The sequence below is a fragment of the Zootoca vivipara genome, chromosome 1, assembly GCF_963506605.1.
Source record: "Zootoca vivipara chromosome 1, rZooViv1.1, whole genome shotgun sequence".
NCBI lineage: Eukaryota > Metazoa > Chordata > Lepidosauria > Squamata > Lacertidae > Zootoca > Zootoca vivipara.
The window spans coordinates 107,579,469-107,599,090 of NC_083276.1; the positions used below are offsets into that span (position 1 = coordinate 107,579,469).

The 19,622-nt window shown below is 45.6% G+C and overlaps 1 protein-coding gene across 1 annotated transcript in view; it reads right to left on the bottom strand.

Moving 5' to 3' along the window:
* KCNH7 (potassium voltage-gated channel subfamily H member 7) overlaps positions 1 to 7,759 on the bottom strand; it is a 252,913-nt gene extending 245,154 nt beyond the window's left edge. Inside the window, exons 1-2 of the mRNA XM_035132633.2 lie at positions 7,684 to 7,759; positions 4,013 to 4,243 (exon numbers count right to left, since the gene is read on the bottom strand). Coding sequence (XP_034988524.2) covers positions 4,013 to 4,243; positions 7,684 to 7,759 — 307 coding nt within the window. The remainder of the gene's footprint in view (positions 1 to 4,012; positions 4,244 to 7,683) is intronic.
* Positions 7,760 to 19,622: the final 11,863 nt, after the last annotated feature.

The window sequence follows — 19,622 nt, forward strand, 5'->3', positions numbered from 1 at the left end:
CTGACTCAATGGGTCTTACTTCTGAATATCAGCATTCCACTGATAGCTACCTGCCAACATCTTAAGCACAGAGAAAGAAAGCATCATTGCTCATCCCAAAGGTTCACAGGGTGAAACACAGTTGCTGCAGTTCTATAAATCTGCACATCCCATTGAAATCAATGACATGCTTATGTGCATAACAAAGCGCACGACTGAAGCTGCTGCAGCTACTGCCATGTTTTCTATTTATTGCTACCGGGACACCACGCTGGATCCATTTCATTAAAAGTCTCAGGGTTTTGCTTAGGATAGGGTTTCCCCCAACAGGCGCTAATACGTGCTTTGAGCTCCTTATAGGGGTGATAGTCCCATTAGCTAGCATTTCCCTGTTCTTCACCAAGTTGCTATAAAATATATCAGGCACGGCATCTTCAGCCTCTAGGGCCCTGTCCACCAACTGGCAACCTGTGGACCACACAAAGCCCACAGAGCAATGGCCTGCACTTGGCCACCCATTAAATATGCCAGGGACAGACAGGAAGCAGCCCCCATGCCCCTGATTGGCCTTGCAAGTGAGGTCTGGCCCAAATGGAGGGTCCAACATGTCCAGAGGTGAGTGGCACCAGGTGACTATCCCCTCCGCCAACCGCACAGGAAGGTGGTGGCCTCCCAGGATGGAGCTCCAAGTGAGTGGATATTGCCCTAGCGTTTGCCACCTGCCTTGCTGTTTTAATAGACAATTTGTTGTCCTGTAGAAAGAGTTAGGATTCTCTAGTAGCACCAAGGGCCAAACCCTTTATTGGACTCTAGTTCTTTTAAGAAAGAGAGAAGCACAACAAGGAGAAGCAGAGAGTTGGGTTGCACAGGACAGAGTGTTAGGTATGAAACAAGGAACCCCAGATTTATAATCACCAATCAGCCAAGGTTGTCTTGGCACCAGTCACTATGTTCACATCTGCATTACAGTTCTAGATATTTTATATACAGTAATACCTCGGGTTACGAATGCGATCCGTTCCGGATCGCAGTTCGTAACCCGAACGCGATGGGCGCCGCCATTTTGCGCATGCGCAAAGCGCGATTATCGTGATTTGCGCATGCGCAGATTGCGCGATCGCGCGCATGCCGCTTCTGCGCACGCGCACGCGGCGAAAACACTTCCGGGTTTGCGCAGTTCGTAACCCGAACTGTTCGCAAACCGAGGTGGTCATAACCCGAGGTACGACTGTAAATTTAACTGGATCTTGGGAACTGTAGCTCGTTGGCAAAGATGCAAAGTATTCCCCATTAGCAGCTAGGCCTTCTCAGAGAGCTGCTACAAAGGAAATGGCCATTCTATTAGTTCAAAGCTACAATTCTAAACGCACTTACCACAGAGTAAAATCCATTGAATCTAGGGGACTGACTTCTGAATTAACATCCTTAGGTTTGTACTGGATCTTATTTGTAGGAGGCGTGCCTTATCTCTGGGTCTAACCTATATCACAGGGTTGTTATGAGAATAAATGTTGGACAACTTTTATATAAGCTGCTCTGAGAAGCCTGGAAGAAGGACAAGATTTCAAGTATGCTAAAATAAATTAGTAAGCAATATTTGCACCCACTGAAAGTCACAGCCTTTGGATCAACAGATACATTTTATTTGAACATTCAGAATGGAATCAAATCCAGAGCTGTTGTTCTGATTTTTTAAAAGGGTTCCATATACTCTTAGCAACAACAGGAGTAACTCTACCCACCACCCGTGTACCCAAATGCCAGTTTGGCAATGCCACCAAGAAGAAGCAAAGAGCCACATGCGTCACTGTTGCTTTAAAGTCTGAGTCTCCTCTATCATTGCAGTTCTCAAATGAATGTAAACAGCAGGCTGGCAGGCCTCCAAAGCTAATTAAAGCTCCAAATTTGAATATACAAGATTACTTTGCATTTCCCCTTTGAATACATGTACACAGTGCAAACAAAAATAGAGTACAACAGGCTTATGCATTATTCGGATTTGTTTAATGCCTGACTTATAATGCTGAATAATCAGAAAAGAAAACTAATTTAAACCTTCGGAAATAATTATCATCGTCATTCCCTTATCAGGCTGCATCATGACAAACGAACATGCATGCTTATTTTCCTTGCCCCCACCATCAGAAGCATAATGCTGTATTGTTCTTAGTTCATGCCATGACTAATTATGTCAAGTATATTTTAGTCGGCCTGCAATCTTTCTTTCTAAAAACAATCGCCAAAGTGTCCTCCATCTGAAACAGGTAGATCCTTCTCCCCCGTCTATTTTTCTCCTTTTTAAACTCTCTCCAGAGTAATTACTCAGTATTTGAAGCAGTATGACAAGGTGTTTGTTTAAAGCTGATTGTTTCAGGGCAAGACTCTACTGCTCTTTACTTTGACTGCTGAGTCGCTTATTCAGTCAGGTGCCCCTTTTAACCTAAGCGTATGCCTGGGCATGCTTTTTTCCATGATGTGAAACAATCCATACAGATCAACACTCTCAGCACGGAATCTCCTTTCCTTCATTAAACAGCGGCGTCACTCGCGAGGGCAAGGGATCAGCAACACAACAAAAAATGGACACCACAGGTTACATGACTGCCAGAGATTATATGATCAACAATAGCATTGCTTTCATTCTCATTCTGCTTTGGGGTACATTGGTAAGGATGTTTCTGTTGGTAGATCTGCAACTAGGAAACGCTTTCAGGCTGCAGCTATTTTCTGCTAGGATTCAATCACAAACCTAGAAATTCAGGTTGTGCAATTAAATATTATTTGGTTGGGAGTCCCAGGGCAGCATGCCAGATCCTCTACCCTCTCAATCAAACTTTTTGTGATAAGGAATATGATGTACTGGAAAGTGAGGGATAACATTTCCTTGTGGCAAAATCATTTAACCTCCCCACAAACAAATCAGAACAAATGCTTCATAAATAGCCAACGTCACCTAATCTCCCTGCAATTTTTTTATAAATAAATCAGGATGGATGCTCAATAAACAGGTCATCCTGAAATGACCTCAAATCTCATCATTAGTCACTATTCAGCACATATACATAAGCCCAATGTTTTCATTAGCTTCAAGCACACATAATTCCTTGTTTGAATGTAGACACTACATTGATTTTGAGCAAGTCGCTCACCAATGTCATAGACTTAGTTTCCCACCCATAAAATGAGACAATATTGATAAATTGCATGAATGAATTCAAGGGCAATTAATAAAAACATGTTATATGGATGAATTAGATATGAATCCTAAAGTCCTTTGTACAATCTGAAATATAATGATTATGATGGTGATCATGACAATAAAATGTTGTATTTTGCCAAAAGAGATAAAAATGCATTCAAAATTCAGCAATTGTTCCTACAGACAGTGACTGCCTAACACATACTAACACCTGAAAGTGGGGGAAACAACAACAAAATCATACAAACACTTGATTCCCCCAGTAAAAGAGTTGTTTCTATTCTTTAAAAAAGAAATCACTTCCTGGAATGGAAACTGGAGGGGGAAGTTGAAAATTACCATTTGAAACAACTACCTTACATCAATTTTATGCAAAGTCTGAACAAACCCTGCTTACACACCAATCCTGAGGACATGTAAACAGAAGCAACTTGCACTGATTGGAGTGGAGCAAGATATCTCAGAGTAAATGCCCTTAGAATAACAACCTTGTTTCATTGCATATGAAAGAAACACAGCTCCACTAGGGTTGAGGTGAACAGTTCTAGGTTTGGGCTGGTGCACTGTATAGGTAATCCACTATCAAAAGTTTTCTTAATGTGGTCTTGCATTATTTGGATGACTGGCCCATTGTATTTACTGTACGTTTGTTTTAGCTGCCTTTATAAATGCATGCTTCACACAACATAGCGTATCTTATGTTGACTGACTCCTAACAGTCAACAAAACTCTAACCTGTAGTAACAAAGAAGCCATACTATTTCAAAATCAGTTCCAAAGGAAGCCAATTTCTCAAAGACATTTTTTTTTAAAAAAAAATTGAAACTACTTTACCATCTTTGTGATAATAGGTGACTTCCACTTTTCTCTCCTCTGACCCAAGCAAAGCCTGAGCAATTTGGGCAATGTGATGCCTTTTGGTTTCTGGTCCATGAAGAAAGTCACAGGTGCATGGTTTCTGCATGACGTCTGGTCTGGAGAATCCAGTCATCTCACAGAACCCATCATTGCAGTAGATGATAGCACAGTTCTGCACTCTAGCATTAGCAATGATGAATTTTTTATCTGCAATGAAAAAGTAATGCATTTTTTAGTAATTGTGCAACATTTCATAAAACCTCACAGCTGCCTGTCAGGAGATATTTCTGCATCTGACTGCTACAGTATAGTGAACTTCAGTAGATATTCAACACAAATGTACCAGAGGTCTTTTTAAAAAATCAATAAAAAGTAGATGAATTAAATCCTAAATCACCTGGATTGCTGCAGGATTTGATCCAGGAACCTTTATTGCAAAACTTGTCAGCAAATACAAATATGACCGAAGCTTTTGTTGTGCTGAAAATGTCCAACAGGGGAAGGCTGGCTAGGATGGATATCCAAGTAGCCTGGAGGAAAGGGAGTAATTCTCAGGCTTTAATTTTAGATGGGGTTACTCGCCAAAGCTTAGGAAATCGGCTTCATAATAGGACTTGTAATAGGGGTTGCCAATGTGGTGCCCGAAGGCACACATGGGCCAGCAGAGGCCTTCCCAAGCACCAACAGGGTCTGTCCCCTTTCTGAAACTAGGTTTAAAAGGAGTAGTCAATAGAATGGGTTGTGGGGTGTATATGTGTTTGTGTGTGTGGTGCCATGGGCCCCAAAAGTTTGGGATTGTGAAGCAAACTCCAGCTTTAATTAAATCCTAGGTACAGACGGGTCAACAGGAAAAGTGGAATAGGGATGTTCTACTAATAATTTAACACCACTGCAAATAATTCCACAAAAAATAACTAGTGCATTAAAAAAAAACTCCATTAGCCTTTTTGATACCTTGTTGGTTATATTAGTCATCAGTTGCATTAGTAATCTGGGGACCATTGAGAAACAAACCTTTAAAAGACAGCAGACAGTCTATTAAGTTTGCAAAAGCTTCCATGCTGGTAAGTAGAGAATAGGACTCGATTCCTAGGAAGCTACCTTATCTATTTGTCCATCTTCCTTAGTGTTGCGCAAACCTTGGTCTCCAACTGATTTCAGACTACAATTCCCATCATCCCTGACTACTAATCTTGCCTCCTAGGGATGATGGGAGTTGTAGTCCAAAAACAGCTGGAGACGCAAGTTTGGGAATTACTGATTCTAGTTCCTGAGTGTCCACTCTGACTGGTAGGCACTCTCTAGCATCTCAGGGAGAGGTCTCTTTTCCATTCAGGGTCTCACCTGGAGACAATTCTTACTTGCCACATAACCAGGCAAGTGTCTATTATACCTGCTTGGTTTTTACTTGAGTCACTGTGAGATGTTACAGTGTAATGGCAACGTAGAAGGAAAACTACTGTATTCCCCTCTTCCTGCTTGGGCCACTACTGGTCTCCCAGCACTCTCCTGCACAACACTGCCAGCTTAAATGGATGGCTCCCTATATACACGCTGATTGCTGTACAAAATTATGCCACAATTATTGCTCTGTAAAATGACGCCAAATTGCAGGGTTAAGTTGCACAGAACAGCGCATACACTCCAATCAGGAGCAGCTGACCAAGAAGCAAGTTCTCTTGCTCCAACTGATTTTCGGTTTGTTTCAGACCCAGTGCAGTTGATAGACTTAGAGTGTGATCCAAAGCGTGCGCTTGGAATCCAGTCCCTTTGAACTCAATGGATGTCACTCCTGAGTATGTGTGTACAGGACTGCAACTTTAAGTGTGGAACCAGGCACGCTTCTAGATGACTGAGAGAGAAAATGTTAACCTCAATCATTCTTATACAGTCCGAGTGTAACAATGTACACTAGTCAGGCATTTCTCTTGAAACAATCATCCAAGGGTTCTCTCTCCCAAAATGACATTGACTGCTATTTTGTGCTTTATTTATTTATTTATTTATTTTTGCTGAAGCTTCTGTTTTTTAATGGCAAGCGCAGCTTTGAAGCCACATCTGTCTTCACAATATGAACCAAGGCATGATTCAGTCGCTCACCTGACTTCCCTCCCAAGCTGCATCGAAACTATCACATGGAAGAAATTGTGCATGATTTACCCCCGTGAGCAACACAACATGCCATTGTCCTAATGTTTACACCTGGAAGCATGATGGGAAATCTGAAAAGGCTGCAATACACCCTATATAATAGGTTACTCTCAACCCCTTGCACATTCTGCCAGATACCTGTAATTTACAGCTCATCCCAGATGGAGTGCCTGATTATTTACAAGCTTTCTTTGTGGCAACTGCAGCTCCTGTCACTCAGTGGTCTCATTATGCACACCCTAGCAGCGATAAATAAATCGACTGACTTTAATGGGCCACTTACATTTCAAAGGGCTGCAGGATCTGACCTTTATTGTGAGCTATGAGTCTATTACAGTGAGACAGATTTGCAGTAAATGCATGTTAATCCTAAAATATCCTTCAACGTATTTTAATTTTACTACGTATTTAAGGGAATGTACATGCACCCAACATATTGTTTCAATGTGTGGTGTTCATGGTATTGGAGAACCAAACAAGACCAGGCATTATCTTCTTAAAATCATTGCCTGCATCTCAAAGATCAAGGCTGCAATCCGATGCACACTTAACTGAGAGTGCCACTGAACACAATGGGTCTTACTTCTGAGTAAACCCTGCATAGGATTGCACTCCAAGACTGCAACCTCAAGCGCATTTACTAGGAACTAAGCTTCTTTTAAATCTATATGAGGTTTACTTCCAAGTAACCATGCTCAGAGTGACACTGCAGGCAAGGCGGTCCACTGCACTTATTTAACAATCTGCTGTTGAAATTAGGAAAAGGTCCTACAGGTCAGGCAGAAATCCGAATCCATCATAGTTAAAGTTTCCTCTGGAAATACCTTCTGAATCCTCCTGCTGGAAACTTTCCCATACATAAACTAATGCTAAACAAGGAGCCTCTGGGCAATAGGGTCAAGGTGAGAATGTGCATGTTGTTTGGGGATATAGGAAACTGCCTTGAACAGAATCACACCACTAATTTAGACTGGCACCTGCTGTCCAGGGTTTTAAGCAGAAGGGGAACCTCACCCCACCTGGAGATGCCAGGGATCGAACCTGGCCCCTTCCACATGCATGCAAAGCAGATGCTCTGCCCCTGAGCTAGTTCTCTCTCCTGGCATTTCCCAGGACATCCCAATCTACTTCAAACCCCACTCCCGGCCGGTGGAGAAAATGGGAGATTTCATAAGCAAGCATTCTGTACGTTGACTCACTTGAGCGGTCCCAAGGCGGGCAGGCAGGTATATATAGCTATAGCAAAGAGTTCACTGTATGACAAGCTGGGAGGATGAGTTTAAGCGAAATGTTTCGGGACCAGATAGGAAGGATGGGAAGGGAAGCCACCCTGAGACCTGTTCTGGGTTCCAGCTCAGACTTTTCCCGTCCGACAGCCTTTGGCTCAACTTGGCCCGCCTCAGAGCTCCTGCCCTAGACCCCCCCCCACAACCAACCCAGCCCCCTTTCCCCATTCCCCCTTGCGCAAGAAACGCCAAGGCTGGGGGAGAACTTACTCTGCCCTTCGAATTTGCGGATGATGGTCCCCAAGAAGGTGTTCTGTGGTGCCACATGACCTCGGCGAACAGGCATGGTGCCCCTCGCACGTCACCTTCCCACTGCCCAGGCGCGGCGGCGAGGACTCCTCGGCGGCGGCGGCGGCTTTCGCTCGCTCCGTTTCCCGGGAGCGCTCCGCTCGCTGGCAGCCTGGCTCTCCGGCGCCTGGCTCTCGAGCTAGCCTTTGCGAGAAAGCATCGTCCCTTCGGGCCGCGGGGGCAGCTCGCCGCTCGCTCAGCTCAGCAGCGCGCCGCCGCTTGCCCTCCTGGACTCAGCTCCATGCTCGCCTGGCTCCTCGGGGCGAACCTGACCCGCTCTGGGCCGGGATGGATGGAGTGGGCAAGGAGGCGGCCAGGGGCGCGTCGAGGCGCGTCGCAGCGCGGCGACGAGGGCGACTCGCCTAAGCGATGGAGGTGTGCCTGGGCGCGTCTCTCTCTCTCTCTCTCTCTCTCTCTCTCTCCGCCTTGCTTCTGCTCCTCCTTGCCGAGCCCAGCCCTTCAACCTCCTCGCCCTTTTGCAAGGAACAACCGAGGCTGCCTGGGTCGTTCCGGCGTGGCGTCGAGCGGGGCTCAGAGCGGCGAAAGAGTGTGTGGTGACGCTTCCCCGCCGAGCCGCCTGCGGGTAGCTCCGGAGCGGCTCGCAGCAGCTCGGGTTACTCAAGCGTGCTTCAGCAGGAGCCAGCCAATAAATCTCTCCCGGGCGACGAGAGCGCGCTCAGACACGCGAGCGAGCGAGCGCGCACACACACACACAGCTCCGGTAGGGATCGGCTGCACAAGAGGCAGCCGCGTCCCCTCTCCCTTCCCTCCAACACACACACACACACACCAGCGGAGACAACACGGAGAGGGACAAGTCAGGCGGAGGAGAGAGAAAAGGAAACCGATGCTTCGTCTTACAAGGCGACCCATCCACCCAAGGGGGCCGACTTGAATAATATATGGGGGGTGGGGAGTCACGCCCTGCATAATCAATCACAAGACGCGGTGCGCACACACCATTTGAATTGCAGGTGGGTGGCCTCAAATGTTTTATTGGAGAGGGGCAAAGGGACCTCGGCCCTAGGAGTTGGCTCCTATGCACCCACCCTCCTCCCCCTCCCCACACGGGTCGACTTGGACGTGTGGGGAAGACTACGAGTACGAGTACCCCGGAGCATAGGCAGAGTCTCGCTCCTCTCTCTCGTTGAACGACCACTTAGGGCGAGCCCAGGCCACAGCAGCTAGGGGAGTAAGGCGACCTGCTGGGTGTGGCCTTCCAAAGGAGGCCGCTCCCTCCGGTCAGCTCCAAAGGGATGAGGGGAGCTGTAGTCTTGCCATATCTGGACCGGGGGATCCCCAGTAAAAGACACAGCTGTGTGCCATGTCTAAAGTGCCTTCTAAACGACTCGACTTTGCCTAGCCATGGGGTCTATGTTCTCAAACGTGTGGAAAGGGGGAGGAGCGGCTGCAATAGAGCACGTGCAAAGTGCAGCGCTCCGTACCCCACCCTCAGAAGTGCATTGCTCATTTTTGGATGAAGCCAAAAGGCTTCGCCGAGCATGAAGCTCATCTATACTGTTCGGTGGCAGTTAAGGCAAGACTCTGGTTTTTACCGCCTCAGCTGTTGTTGCTCCACTACCACCCAGGGAGAGTCATGATCCCGGTGAGATTTGTTCTGGGTGCTCTCTTAGTCCAAAGGTTATGGTCACACGCTGTCAATCCAATCCAGAGTCAGGATCCTACGAGGCAGAACTTTGGTGGATTCGAGGGGGAGGCAGCCTTGTTCTGCAAATTTTTCAATCCGTTTACTTCAAGCGGGCGAGATGGGCGTACCATGGACAGCTTTTCCCACCAAAGGAAAACGGACAGTTTACCGCAAACTGCAATGTGCCATTTGGGTTTGTCTCCTGTGGAGGCTGGTCCACTAGGGCAGATGGGGCAGTGCCCCACCGATCTCAGCTAGCGATCTGCCACCTCTTTGCCTTCGGATTTACATACATCGACTTCCTACTGTCAGTGTCAGCATTATAGAATTCAACAGGGAGGAAGGTGAGGAGCAAAGCTAGAATTAGATGGCCCTGTCTGTCTTTGGCTCTAGCTCCACCTACTGTTGACCTCCGTGCCTTCTGCCCTACCAATCCCAAAGGGCACCAGTCACCATTGGAGATGCCTCCACCCTGGCTTCCTTTACTTTGACAGCATTTAGCCTCATCCTATCAATGGGTGGTAGTCAACTGACCCATTGGCATTAATGGACCTAACTTAGTCATATTTTCTTTGTAGTAAGAGAGATTTCAATGAGATTTATAGTGTATTCCTACAGAAGTAAGTCTCATTGAGTTCAATGAAAATTATTTCCAGATGTATAGGAGTGCAGCCTTACTCTCAGGTAAGTGTGCATAGGAATGTAGTAGCCCCGGCCTTTCTTTTCACCTCACACTACAGTTAAACTGAAGTTACTTGCTTACCTTCCCTTTACTGTAAACCTAATTGTCTCCAGCTTGTCTACCAACTAAAACACTCCCCTTCTCCTTATAAGCCAAGAAAAAGAATGCAATGCCTACACAGGCCAGTAGACTGCCTGCACTCAGAAGTACAATGTACACCAGACAAACTCATAGTTTGCAACCTTGTGAACTACACTTTGCAAGAGCACCATTTTAAAGAAATCAAATCTCACCAAGCTATCTAGCTATCATTCTGTGGCCATTAGATCTTATGTAATTAATAGCTGGGAATTTGTTGGAGGAAATGCTTAACAGCAGAGGATAGCTAAAGAATAATGATCCTGCAGCTGGGGTAAATAGGTGGACAGGGAGACTTCAGTTGATGAAATCAGGTCTAAAAGGTGCTGTCATGTGAAGCTGAAGTAGAAGCAATTCCTACTAAGTTCAGCAAGGATGCCTCCGGTGTCAATGCACATAGTACTGCAGCCATGAGCATAATCCTAAACATGCCTACTCACGAGAAGCAAGTCCTACTGTGTTCAGTGAGGCTCACTCCTTAGTGGATGCCAGCTTTTGCTGTGTTTTGGACAGAAGCCAATCAAGATGGAATTTATTTGGAGAAGAATTCAAAACATATGTGGCTCAGCTAGAATAAATGGAGTATTACACAAATACACAAGGGTGCACGTGCACACATTTCCCTATTTCCGCCTTCACCAAAGAGCTGTGCAATCATCAGTTTACAAATGGGGAATAGGCGACTTCATGCAGTATGTTCAAGGTAGAGGTAGAACACATGCTTAAGCACTGGACGCACAAATAAGTGCCCAGTACTCCTCTCACTGGGCAATGCTTCCTCTCCATTCAGGGGTGTAAGCTTTAATATGTTTTTAAATTGGTGGTGGGAAAAGATATCATCTGATTGTTGTTGTTGTTGTTGTTGTTGTTGTTGTTGTTGTTGTTGTTGTTATCCAGGCAGCAAAAATAACTGTATTTGGTTGTATTTACCTGACTGAAGAGTCTGCAAGGCATGTGCAGAACAGGAGGATCTGGGTGCAGATCAGAAAATAGGGAAATGAGTGTATAATTCTGCCAAGAATAAGGATGAGGAAGAAACATCCATCATCTCCCATAGATAATTCATCAGACAGAGGCAGAAGGATGCTCTAGGCTTCTCCTGATTGTGTTAAATAAACAGTGGTGGTCCCCAGCTGTTGAATGCTCTCCCTAGGGAAACCCTCCTGGTAGCTAAAGTTGCATATTTTTGGTGTCACACAAAAACATTGTTCATCCAGGCTGCTTAACCCCTTTTAGCATTTGTGATATAACAGCACAATCCTAACCATGTCTACTCAGAAGTAAGTCTTATTGATTTCAGGGGAGCTTACTTCCAGGTAAGTAGGGTTAGGATTGTAGCCATGTATCTTAAAGATGATATTGGTTATTATTTTATTCTAAATTCAGACAGTACTTGAGTACCCCCATTTTAACCCATAGGGGATTAGTATGCTTGCTTGTGTGTGTGCACATGCATGTTGATAACAATGTGGTGCAGTGGTTAGAGTGTTGGACTAGGACCTGGGCAACCAGGGTTCAAATCCCCACTTGGGTGACCTTGGGCAAGTCACTGACTCTCAGCCTAACCTACCTTGTTGTGGGGATTAAATGAGGAAGTGGGCAACAATGCACACCACCTTGAGTTCCTTTGAGAAAGAGGGCATGAAAATTCAATAGATGCAATAAATGAATGAACTTTTGTTTATTTACAAAAGTTTCTGTTTTATTTGCTTATTTTCTAACTGGCATCTTAATTTTGGTCCACTCCATTGCAGCATGTTACCTACAGGACTATGTTTCATGGGTAACTAGTAAGTGTAAATAAACAAAACAAATATCTGTTTCGGAAAAAAACATTTTGCCTATGGCTCAGGGAGAACACAGTCTCTCTCACCCCCCCACCCCGTGTGTGTGCAGGAAATCGGCATAAGAGAATCAAGAGGTTAAAGCAAGAGCTCCTGATCGCTCCATCGATAAACCATGAGACTCCTAATCTCAGGGTCGTGGATTCGAGCCCCGGTTGGACAAAAGATTCCTGCATTGCAGGGGGTTGGACTAGGTGACCCTCGTGACCCCTTCCAACCTTAGGATTCCAGGAGCCTTAAGGGGAGGGAGACGGAGATGTTGATGAAAGGAAGTTTTTTGTTTTTTAAAAACAGAGTGACGAAGGCGGAGAGAGCAAACGAGCAGGCGGATGCGTGGGAGGCAACCTCTCCCACAACTAGGGAATTTTTCTTCTTTATGGCTAAGCACAAGCCGCCGCCGCCCATCGCTCGCAGTACTGAAGTGGGACTTGTTCTTAATATCCCGACCGCCCCTTTATGTCTCTTCTGAGCTATTATTCACATTATTCGGGTTGCATCACCTTGGAGAGAGACACTGCATGGTGTCACTCAGGGTCGGGAGAGGGGGCGAGAGGTTAGTTTCGTTGCCGTCACACACATACACACGCAGTCTATATGATCCCTGTCGCTTGGTGTAAATTAATCTTAGCGCCACGTCCACCTTTGCATTCCTAACCACTAATTCGGATTGGAAACGGAAGGTCCCGCTCCGATCTTGCTCGCTTGCTTGCTTTCTCCCTGGCCGAGAGCTTGAGGCAAGGGTGACAAAAGTGTCTGGAGGAGAGATAGCTACACGATACCGGTCCACCACGCCCCGTCGAGCGCTATCCCATCAGGATAGCCCGGGTAGTGGAAACAGCTCTGTTGCCCAATGGAAAACGCGCCAGGAGCAGCCGGGCGCTGTCCGCGGTCCTGAAGCTGAAGCCCAAGCAAAAGCAGCCACCAGCAGCCTCTCAAGCGCTCTCGCGCTGAACTCAACCTACTCGGGAAGCCGGGGCGACTTCTCTCCGCCCTCTCTTCCACGCTCCCGGCCCAATCACAGCTTTTCCCCCGCAGTAATAACTCAGGAGAGAGGCCCCCAGGGAGGCGGCGATGATTTGCTGGCTCCCATTAAGGCTTCCTGAACTAACACACACAGAGAAAGGCCGGCTCAGCGGCCGCCACACAGTGTGACGCCGAGGACCCCTTGTAGGCGATCTAACACAAAAGGAGGTGCCGGGAAGAGGAAATCGTCAGACTGTCACAGAACAGAGCGCCCTGTCCAGTTCAAACTCTCCTGGGGAGAGAGACAGAGAGAGAAGAGCTCGCTACTAATGGCACTACTAAGCGCAACGCTCCTGAACCAGCCGCCTCCCGCTTTCCACCTGTCCTTTGGCAATACCCGCAGGTGTTTCCTTACTCCCGCAAGGCCTCTCTCAGGTGTTGCTTTTGTTAGTTGTTGTTCTGCCTTCTCCAGCGGATTGGCAGCCGAGGTCTGCATTCTGCCTGGAATAAATTGGAAGCCGTTTCCAGCGGAGCTCAGGGCGCTACTCCAGGTCTAGGCGGTGCTGAAAGAGGCAGAGAGAAAGAAAGAAAGGGCTGGGGGAGAGAGGCTGAAGATCAAATTAAATGCAGCAGACCACTCACTTTATTTTATTTATTTCTATTAATAATATAGCACCCTCCATCCAAGGATCACAGGGATATTTACAGTATAAAATCACAAAATAAACAACTTAACAACAAACAAAACAATAAACCCTACAAACAGTTTAAATGGCCATAGAGTGTTTAATTAGCCAAAGGCTTGGGTGCAGAGGAATGTTTTCATCTGGCACCTAAAGATATGTACAAAGGGGCCAGGTGAGCCTCCCTGGGAAGAGCATTCCACAAGCGGGGAGCCACCATAGAAAAGGCCCATTCTCATGTTGCTACCCTCCGGACCTCTCTTAGAGGCGGCACATGAAGAAAGACTTCAGATTTCTTCTTCTTCTTCTTCTTCTTCTTCTTCTTCTTCTTCTTCTTCTTCTTCTTCTTCTTCTTCTTCTTCTTCTTCTTCTTCAAATTTCTATACCATCCTTCATCTGAAGATCACAAGACAGTTTACAATATAAAAGATTCATGGCCCAGTTTCATGGATGTGTGGGTGTGTGGATGTGAATGAAAGGTGTGGATTCTTTTTATTGACAGTTTTATGGCTCCAAGGATACCATCAGTTCCAGTTCCAGAAGACTGTTGCTCAAGCCTTGAAAAAAAGTCAGTTTCATCAGCACTGTAAAACTGGTGCTTCATTTTAATTTCAGAAGAGAAACAGTGCCATGTTTATTCAAAAGTAACTCCCATGGAGATCTGTGGGGCTCACTCCCAGTTAATGGGATGCAGGATTTGTGGCCCAAGGAGCTGAGGTCATTTGTACTGGAAAGTGCATAAACAGGCACTGCACTGCTGTTTTCAGTTGAGCTATTTGTAGCTGCAGGGACAAACTTTAATTTGAATACGGATTATTCTCTCTTGTCAAGGACAGAATGGATGTTCTTCTGATAGTCAGGATAGGTATATTATACAACTGGAATTAACTCTTGGAAGTGGTGCTGGGGACTAGGCTGTTTGGGAGAGAGAGGTGTGGGACCTGCATGGTGTGGCAGGGCAGTGTCCAGCCAGCCAAGGCCGGATTTAGATGAAGAGAGGCCCTAGGCTACTCCACTTGTGAGGCCCCTCCCACTCCCTCACCCTCACAACTAGAAGAAAATGTAAGAGTGTTTTAAACAAAATTGAGTGAAGTCAAGGATGACAGGTATTTAAAATTCTGCAATTCACAATTTCTCCTCTAAAGGACCCAAGATGTTTTTGTTAAATACAATGGTGATTAAAAAAAATGCATAAAATTAACACTGAAAAACTTTTGCAATGGCTGAACTCTGTAAACATTTTGTGGAATAAGCATTAGGAAAATGAAGTTGTAATGTTATTCTTTAAAAACAACAACATTGTGTTTACAAATTATATTGCCTGGGAAGTGTAAACAATATGATCATGATTACCTGACAGTGTGGCACCTTTAGAATTCACTTTATCTTGTCATTAAAAAGTCAGTTTTAAAATACATATTAAGAAGTAAACTGGGCAGGCCACAGTCCAGGTCGTCTTCTTACATACCTGCTGGGATTGACAAGGCATATGACCCTCACCTGAATCTCATAGCTCTCCTGACAGGTCATTTGGTCTGCAGCCACAGTGTGGAAATAAAGGAGGAGATTGCCTCCAGACACCAGGCCCCAGTGCTTTTCTCACAATCCCCTTCTCAATGAATTAATCAAATTCTCAAAACTTTCTTATTTGTTAATTTTAGCAACTACTGCTCTCACTTCATTACAAACAGTATTTCCACCTGCAACACACTTGAGCAAACCTGCTCCTCTTCCTTTCACATATATTTTGTTTCCATTAACCAACTAGAAGGGTTATTGTTAATAGCACCAGTTTTCCTATAACTTGATATTGCTGGATAGTTCTGATGAACTGCAAAAGTATTTTTAGTTTGCTTACTGTTGCCACCCTGGCACTTTTCTTAATTAGTGCCACTTTATTTTGTACGATTCCTTGCAAATGAAGGAAAACAACTTTTCTGCTTGTATATGTTGATAATATAATTTTGGTTACTGAGAGCAAACAAGATTGTACAAAAACAAGATTGGGTGCAGGCCTGGACAGGACATAGGCGTCCTGTGACAATGGTGACCTGTGTGCTTGCTTGTTTGCCTGCTTGCTTAACAGCTGTTGGGAACTTCAAGGTCCCTGCTCTCCCTTCTTATGGTCTTTATATTGGACCTGGAGACTCCAATAGAGAGCATTCCATGTCAAGAAGGAGGGCAAATGGGCACCCTATCAAATGACAGGGCAGGAGCTACACGGAGCAGGGCCTTTTCACTGGTAGTACCCATTGTATGGCTTGCTCTTCCCAGACCTGCTTTCTTTTGGCCTGTATTTTGGAGCTTTATAATTTAGGAAGACTTTGGAAGAACTAGTTGACAAGTCTTATCAGTTGCTGACATATGAGCGGATTTTATTTGCTGCTATTCTGTGCTTCTGGTGCACCAAGGTTTACACCAGAATAATAGAGTTGGCCGGGATGCCAGAAGGGATACAATTTATGAGCTTTCTTCATTATCTGCACAGCAGGGGGTGTTCAGTCAACAGTGCAAAGTCTGGGCTGAAGCGTTTCCTGCTGGTTACCTGCTTTCAGCAATAGGGGTCGCTGTTTGGTAGTACCCAATTGGTCAGCTGTCAGATTCTAGAGCTCCCTATCAGTGGCTCTTAGGTAATTCCAAAAATACAGAGTCCATTAATAAAACACAGTTTTCATTCATGAAGCAGTAACAAAAATCTCCATTGCTACATATTGGGTATGTATTTCAGCGGTTGAATGTACAGGTTTATGGCCATGCTGTAGTGTAGTGCTTATGTGACTGTGAATAAAAAGTGGCTGGGCTCATTGTCCCAGGGTTTTGGTGGGGAGAGGTGACAAAACTGATTTCCAGTAAGTGCCCCCCTTTATTTCCATAACAAGTCCTTGAGTCTGTACTCTGAATGGTGACACCAGGGACCTAGAAGGTGCAGGGCTTGTCAGTCCAACCCTTGCACAGTCTCATCAGGGCTGACCTTAAGGCAATTGGAGCAATTGGGCAAAATTGGGCCCCGTGGGCCGCTCCTAAGGGGGCCCCCCACACCAGGGCAATCTAGATGGATTTTATTTATATCTATAAGATTTTGCAGACATTGGCTGTGAACTGGGGCCCTACCAAAAAAACAAAACAAAAAACAAAACCTAAAGTTGGGCCCTACTTCTTCAAATTAGGCCACACTAGCTAGCCCTGAGTCTCATAGTTGCTGGGCCCGAGTTGCCCTGCCCTTGCGTGAAGTCTTGGGTTTGCAATTTTGGGAGAGGGGAGGTTGTCTGATGGGGAGCGGTCAGGCTGGCGAGGCCCCTTAGATTTAGAGGCCCTAGGCTTCGACCTACTTAGCCTATACATAAATCCGGCACTGCAACCAACCATGAGTGGGACCTTACAGCATTGTTAAGACCTTACATTTCCGATATGGAGAAGGGTTAAAGGACATCTTTCTTTCTGAACATCCCCCCTCCTCCCCTGGCCTTCCATGCTGTGCAAATATATACTAACTGCCTGTTAATATTAGGCCAGTGTCTTTTGTTGTATTGTTTTTAATGCCTGCTACTATTGCTACCCAGACATTATTATTACTTATTACTTTTTGTTTATTAAATTTGAATACTGGCCTTTTTATTTTATTTTTAAGCTGCATTTTGCTACGCAAATATAACAAGGAAATCTAGCACCAAAGGGCAGCCAGCTCAAAACCTGAGTATGTTCACACAATATAGCAGGGGGCACACAGTTCTGGAAATGAGAAAAGCATCTCCAACCTTCATGGCCAGGACAAGCTCTAGGGATTGAGCAGGCCAGTTCCCTCTGCCCTCCTTTGACTTCTGCAGTTGCTGCTCTTTTCAGCTGGCACAAAAGCATTGCGTGTCTCTGGCCAATGTCAGCCAAAAGCATAACTGGTAGACCAGGCATCCTCAAACTCCGGTCCTCCAGATGTTTTGGAGTACAATTCCCATCTTCCCCGACCACTGGTCCTGTTAGCTAGGGATCATGGGAGTTGTAGGCCAAAACATCTGGAGGGCCGCAGTTTGGGGATGCCTGTGGTAGACTCACACAGCCTTCCTGACATCTGGTTTCTTTCAATAGTGAAACATGTGGTGGGGCAGAGCCACCCTCTTGACACCAGGGTCATGGCTGCCTACCTGGATGGGACAGGGGTGAAGAGGAGCAGGATAGTGGCAAGCCCACACAGCAGCACTGGTGGGACTTCTGCCACCAATCTGGCAGTCCCGCCAGTGGCTCTGGTCTCCCTGCTGCCCTGTCTCACCCCAGCCTTGCTTTGGTAAGCAGTAGCTTGGCCATTGCTGGCAAAGGGGGATTTAGGGCAGCATGGCTGGGTCCACCACACTGGGCACTGAGCCTAGGGGGCCCTGCAGGGCAGTGCAACTATGATGTAGTGAATTGAACAGGATGGAAGGTGAGAGGCGAGAGGGTGCCAAATTTTGGCCTAGCACAGAGCACCACTGAAATCTGAAAGTCCAAACTCTGCCCTGTTGCTGGGAGGGTGGCTCTGTGGTTCTGTGGCTCTACCACAAGCCCTGCTATAGATTCATTTTTATCCACTCACTATTGGCTATTAATATTCTGTAAGCTCACATGTTCCTGACTTCTCTCCTCTAAAATATCATTCCCATTTAAATAATAAAGGTACACACTTCTGCATTCTCAGGCCACTGCTGATTATGTAATAATCTCAAAGTTTTTTTTCTTTTGTTTTTAAATGGATAATAGGCACTCAGCCAATGGAGTTTGCGATTAGAGGGAATTATGATGACTAGAGTATTACAAATCTGGCCAACTGGGCACAGCTAGATCAATCACCATGCTTTGTAAATAATCCAGCAACCAAATGAAGCCCCCTTGGTGACATCATTTTCTGGGAGTTTCCCAAAGTTGTGCTCTTCCTTTAGGATTTTTAAAATCCCACACAGCACAGAATGTTAGCCAGAGGAGGAGGGCTCATGTTTCCTCTTCCAATTTAGAAAATGGGTAGCTGGCAGATAGAGGCGCTGCTGGCCTATTCCAGTCTGTGAAGAGAAGAAACCCTGAAGACAGAAACAGCCAAGACTCGGAGTTCCATGTATTTCAATACAACCCTACTGATAAAAGATAGATGATCTAGGATGTTCATATTGCACTTTTGATTGGTATCACCGTATGACTCTCTTTTCACTTAAGTGTTTATTCAAAGAGCTGGCTTTTCCCCATAACACATGCCACCACAGCTTGCTCCCCATTGCTGGAGTTAGTCAAGAAGCCTTTACTGAATTTGAGCTCATCATGGCAATGGCTCGCTCATGTAGAAATTGGTTCTTTTCTGAGGGTCTTGGGAGTTCTACACTTGGGCAACCATCTCCCTTTGTAGGGGAACAAAGAACAATTATCTACCATGCATGGTTGTCCACAGAAATAATTCTGAGGAGAGGGAGCAAGGTCTACGTTTTGTTACTATAGGTTGTTGACTATTTGCAGGCTTTATATGACTAAATCCCACACACCATTACATGGTGCCAAAGAGAAGCAACAAGAAACAATAGTGGACTGTGTATGGGATTATACATTTCAGGACTAATGTTGCCACCTCCTAGTGGTGCAGCAATAAAACTGCTAGTACATTTGCAAAGCTACACCAGGTCCAGTATGGTTTTAGACTGGATGGGGAACCATGTGTTGAGATTCCTGCATTGCAGAGGGTTGGATTAGGTGACGTTGGGGCCTCTTCCAACTCTATGATTCTATTATTCTAACAAACTGCTTTATTTAACAATAACAGGATAAGGAAATAGAAAGATATACAGCTTCAATAATACCGCAGGAATCTAAACCAAATTAAACATGCCTAAGGCTGAATTCCATGCCTTTTACACAGAATCTTGGGAGAGCCAGTGTGGTGTAGTGGTTAGAGTGCT